General features: G+C 46.0%; 1 protein-coding gene across 1 annotated transcript in view; it reads right to left on the reverse strand.

The window, feature by feature from the left end:
- Positions 1–5250, reverse strand: part of LOC133344252 (GRB2-associated and regulator of MAPK protein-like) — a 91958-nt gene extending 86708 nt beyond the window's left edge. The window contains 1 exon segment of the mRNA XM_061554327.1: positions 4819–5250. Within this exon segment, the coding sequence (XP_061410311.1) occupies positions 4819–4918 (100 nt within the window). The 5' untranslated portion in view covers positions 4919–5250.
- Between the last annotated feature and the right edge of the window lie 750 nt (positions 5251–6000).

Raw genomic sequence — 6000 nt, forward strand, 5'->3', positions numbered from 1 at the left:
ACGAGGGCTGACGGACAGCCGACACGGTACATGTCAAATTGTGTTGCTCTTCTCTTCCACGTGATCCCCATACGAGCAGCGCGCTGTCGCCTAGAAGGATGTTGTGCTGTGTAGCAACACGTGTGTGTGCGTGTGTAACCATATGCTTGGCTTGCGCAAAGGGTGCATATCTCACGGCATGAATCACTCCTCTGAAATGTTCCCTGTCCCCCAAGTGTAGCGTTGAAGAAAGAATTTCCGGTAATATTACACAATTGGCATTCTTTCCTTCCTGGTAAACTTCCTTGAAAAAAGAACAACATGTCGTGAGTTGACAACAGCAACAACCACCGATGTATTGTGGTGTGTTACTTAATGATTTGATTGCACGAAGATACAGGAAAACAGGTTTCTCCCTCGGTTATTCACCCGTGAAACGTGATAATTGTTCGTCTCTGAACAATCGCTCCTCGTGACAGTCCTCCAATTTTAGTGTTGGGTTTTTTTTTTCTTTTTAAAAAAAATTTGGCCAAATCTTTTGGGCCAGTCCTGCTGCGGAGACTTGCGGTCAAAGTATGCCAGTCCCGTTCTGTTCTTCACCGATAATCCACAGCTCAAACAGGACAGCTAAAATAACCACTGGCTCGAAGCCACTGCAAACCTCGGGCATTTGCCAAATGCGCACTGCACATACAGTACGTACTTGCACGTTCATTCTCACTTTGATGTTATACCCGACTGCTGTTACAGTATTAACATGCTGCGGTGCAAATTGTTATTAGTCCGTGCACTCCAGGTATGAAACATCAACTATAAAAATGCTACTCTTTGGTTGTTTCGGTAAAGTCACGTAGGTAATTTTTTTAATTTCATTAATGAAAACAACTCAATTAAATCACGACGTTTCGGGCGCAACACAAGCATCCGTCATCAGGTGGGAAAGCATGGTCTGTTGCTGATGCAGACTGTTCAGTTTTTTTATTTTTTACCTACGTGACTTTACCGAAAAAACCCAAAGAGTATGAATCCTTGCAGTCACGAAAGCTTCAAATCTAGAATTATAAAAATGCTGTACGAGTGGATACTAGTGACTGATCACAGATTTTTTTCATGCCAAAAGTTTTTGGGTTAGATCGCGTCAGTATAAATGTGTCGTTAACCTCCACCACCCTACACAGCCAATGAGTAAGGGGTTTGTGTCATGTAAACGAAACGCCAATAAGTTACTACTTCAGCCCACCGGTGTGTTGGAGAGTAAATCTACGACATTTATTTCAATTGTGTTTTTGTTTGCTTTAACGTCACACTCAATGGAGATACATTACTGAGATAAAGTGCCACAGTAATTGATTCATTGATAATTGGAGGTGAACATTTGGAAGCATTTATCAATAGACTTCAGGAAATTTAGAGCGTTTATGTCACATCCTTCCCCGAGTTACAATGAACTCCAGAGCCATGCATCGATTTTTGGCGGCCTAATATTGAACATTTAGATTGTTTTTGCATATTGGTCTCGATAATTCTAAGCAAAATGTCAGCTTTCAAACCCCTTTTGTGATATTTAATCCCACCACCTACACACGCCGTACTCTGCACCACTTAGAGGTGGTTGCTGTGTATTTGTTCTGCATATTGGGGTGTCTTCATCCAACAGTGGAATAACCATGACTAATGATCATTGCGAGGGCTTGCCATTTTTATGTAGAATTCCAACTGTTGGCTTAGTACTGTACCGACAAAAGACCAGTCTCCCCAAAAGCATATTAGGCGCTGATATTCATGTAAAATGGCCTATTATTATTAGTATATACTGTATAAGTCTAGAGAGCCGCCCCTCTCGCCTGAACAGACTCAAGACTATATAACTTGGTTCTTTCGGCAAAGTCACGTAGAAGGGAAATAATACAATAATAAAAATATAAAACAATAAAAATTATTACAGCGTTTCGACTGCAACACAAGCAATCATCATCAGGTGTGAAATCCACAGCAAGAACATTTTTCAAATTTTTCAAATTTTCTTGCTGTGGATTTCAAATGTTCTTGCTGTGGATTTCACACCTGATGACGATTGCTTGTGTTGCAGTCGAAACGTTGTGAGAATTTTTATTGTTTTAAAAAAAAATTTTTTTATTATTCCCCTTCTACGTGACTTTACCGAAAGAACCAAGAATATGAATCCCTGCAGTCACGAAAGCTTTAAATCAAAACTCAAGACTGTTGGGACAATTTCTGTTAGCGAGGCACCTATCGATATTGTGGGTCTGCCAGCAGCACGCCCGGCCGCCTTTGTCTCCCCACTGGCGATGTTTTACACACTGTGGCTGAGCCGGGGGGCACGGCGGGTTGCTGGACGCGAGCAGAAATCGAACTCGGGTGGGCGGATTCCGTAGCGCAATGCGCTATCGATTGCACCGTCGCTCCTTACCTTACGTACAGGTGTCAAGCGGCACGAATAACGAAGCCTATATGACGTTGCCTCTGCAGTATTCACAGCAGGCACATGTCTATTATATTCTAGATTTGAAGCTTTCGTGACTGCAAGGATTCATATTCTTAGGTTTTTTCGGTAAAGTCACGTAGGTAAAAATTAATAAAAGTAAATAAAATAAAAATCACGACGTTTCGGAGGCAACACAAGCTTCCGTCTTCAGGTGGAACCGTCACAGCACGATTGCTGTATCAAGTGATCTGAAGACGGAAGCTTGTGTTGCCTCCGAAACGTCGTGGTTTTTGTTTTTATTTTATTTTTATTTAACTTTTATTCATTTTTTTTTTTACCTACATGACTTTACCGAAAAAAACATAAGAATGTCTAATATAGGTGGGTGAGGTTTTTTTGGGGGGGTTAGATCGCTTAAATATAAATGTGTCGTTAAACCCGCCACCACCCGACGCAGCCAACTCGTAAGGTTTGTCGCGTAAACAGCACGTGCCAATTCGTTTCTACTTCATCACAGCGGTGTGTTGGAGAGCAAATCCACAACGTTTACAATCTGAGTACATGTAGTTATAACGGCAGAGATTTAGGCGGTGAGCTGTACATATGCGGCCCTTAGTCGATCCGCGTTCATACTCGTGCAAGAGCATTTTGCGGCACTGCGAGCACACACGCAGGTGAGTGAGTGAATGAATGCTGCTGCTGCGTTATGCAAATGCCGTGAGCCGCGTTCGGCGACGGGGGAGACGGGTCACCGACCACTTCTTACTCGAGCTGCTCGCCTCCGGTCACGACAGGTGAGCGCGTGGGAGTGAACAACTTTACAGCAGCAGCAACAGCAACAACAAAGTCAAAATAACGAAACTACATCAAACGCAGCGCAAAGGACGGAACAAAAAAAAGGGTTCCAGTCAGCCCATCGATTGTTGTCGATACACAGAGGTCACGACACAGGCTCGCTGCTCTTTTTTATAAGCCGCTACCAAAGACAAAGATCCCCCGTGTAGCCTTAACAGACTGCAGGGGCAAGTGCTGTTAGCGAGCACCTATGAAGGCCGGCACGGCACACGAGGGGGTGGGTGGCCAGCACCACGCCCGGCCGCGTTTGTCTCCCCAGTGGCGATGTTTACACACCGCACCGGATACTCATTTGAGGCTGAGTCGACCTTGGGGAGGCCCGGGACCTGTTCAGATGCTCGTTACTGTGGTGTTGGCCGTGAGCGGGAATCGAACCCGGGTCGCCGGTTTCGTAACGCAGCACAGCGCTAACTCTTACACCACCGCCCCCCACACACTCACTCATCTGAAATGTGAATCACTGCACACACGTGTGTGTGTGCTGTGTGCATCTTCAGCATGCAAGGGTACGGGAGTGCGAGGTCATATACAGGTGTGAGTGTGTGTGTACAGTGCTGTATTGTGCCGATAAAAGAACAAGGTAGTGTGTGTTGTGTTCATTGTGCATATTCAGAATGCTGGTGTATCTATCGGTGGTGTGTTCACGTACAAGTGTGTTCACCCTAGGAACACGTGTGTTCACATGCACGCTGGGGGTGCGGTATTAATCTAAAAGACGGTTGTGTATGGGTTAACAGCCGTGTATGGATTTCGTACCGAAAGTTCCGTGTGGATTCAAAACTTAATATACAAGTATGAGTGCATGTTCGTATACAGATGTGTTTGTGTGCGTTGTGTATCTTAAGAACAGTTAGTGTAAAAATGTCGATTTAAAGCTTTCGTGACTGCAGGAATTCATCTTCTTGGTTCTTTCGGTAAAGTCACGTGAACAGTTAGTGTGTTCATTGCTCACATACAGGCATGTGTGCATTGTGTATCTAAGAACAAGAGCTAAGCATGTGCACGTGTCCACATACAGGTGTGTGTACCACCAGTTTGCGTTTCTGTTCATATACGGGTGTGTGGAACAAGTCAGTGAGCGCGTGTGTTCATATGCAGGTGAGCAACGATTTCGTGTATGTGTTCATGGGCAGGTATCAACAGTTAGTGTGTGTACCAAGTGTGTGCACGTAACAAGTATGTGCACGTGCTCATATACAGGTGTGTATCAACAGTTAAGTGTTCACGTGGTGTGTAACAAGTGTTCACGTGGTATCAACGGGTTAAGTGTTCACGTGGTGTGTAACAACAGTTAGTGTGTGTACCAACAGTGTGTGCACGTAACAAGTATATGGACGTGCTCATACACAGGTATCAACAGGTAAGTGTTCACGTGGTATCAAGTTAAGTGTTCACGTGCTCATACACAAGTGTGTGTGTGTAGTATGCACCTAACGAGTGTTCACACACAACCCGTGCGCATGAACGAGCCCAAGCAGGTCTGTGTGCGGTGAGCATGGCAGCGGCTGCGAGGCGCGCACGTGCAGTGTGGAACTCACCAGGTTCGACTCGGAGCAGCAGGGGAAGCTTGTACCTGCTGACGATTGTGTCCAGAGGCAGGGCCAGTGGACTCCATTGTATGCCACCCGGCGGCTCCATAATTCATTAATCATTTCTCATCATTATCATCATCGGCAGCGCAATCGTCATCACCACCTATCACTGCAGCAGCAACGGCATCGCCGCCGCACGTGGCAGGCTCACAATCAACACAACGGGCATCTTCGTAGTAGTTGTCATCGTTAGAATCATCTTCGTCGTCGTCGTCATCATCACGGGAGCAACACCTTCTTTACAAAGTCATTATCCTCCTGGATGAGCAACGCAGCTGCTGTTGACCGAAGTCGACGTTGAGTTTGCACACTCGCAGCTCAGCAGCGCGGAGGAGGTAATGAATCGGTGTTCGCCATGCAGGCTGTGTGTGCTCTGTGTGTGTGTGAGTTTGTGTCTCCCTCGATCCCTCCCCCTCTCTCACCCTCAACCCACTCCACCCCACCCCCCACACACACTGCGCGTGTTCTGCCCTCTACCGTAGTGGCCCGAAACGCAGCGCACCTCGTCGAAGCCGCAACGGAGATGCGATATTTAAAAAAAAATTAAAAACAAAGTTGGGGGTCGTGTAGCAAAGCACCTCTAAACACCCCCCCGCGAAATGTTTGTATATTCACGCGCGCCTATATGATCCGTTGTACATTTTGACCTGACTACTACACGGCGTACGATTGTGTTTCATTCACCAAAACGTGCACAGACCCAGTGGACGCATTCAATCAGAACGACGACTGTACCGACATCCTCTTAAGACTCGCACCGTTTGGACTACTGCACAGTCCTTGTACTCGGCACTGCGGGTTCTTTATGCCACAGTCGATATCGATCCTGCGAGATGTCGCAACTAGACCACGCACGTTTTCATTTCATGAGATTAATCCTCAACCATAATCCGCATGATCAATTGTTGGTGCGTTGCGCGATGATGTTGCATGATTTTATTATTGTGATCATGATGTTTGTTTATACAGGAAAGCTTCGGCGAGTCTCATGACTCGTTTTTCAAGAGTGTCCTGCCACGTTTTCGCCAGTCTGGCGGCGCTGATCGCGATGCATAAAATCCCACTCGAGAAAATGTGATGATGACTTTAAGAACTCCCCCACATCGACATCGCTGACCCCACACCACC

Source organism: Lethenteron reissneri, chromosome 19 (assembly GCF_015708825.2).
Source record: "Lethenteron reissneri isolate LAM-NWPU_2019-01 chromosome 19, ASM1570882v1, whole genome shotgun sequence".
Taxonomy (NCBI): domain Eukaryota; kingdom Metazoa; phylum Chordata; class Hyperoartia; order Petromyzontiformes; family Petromyzontidae; genus Lethenteron; species Lethenteron reissneri.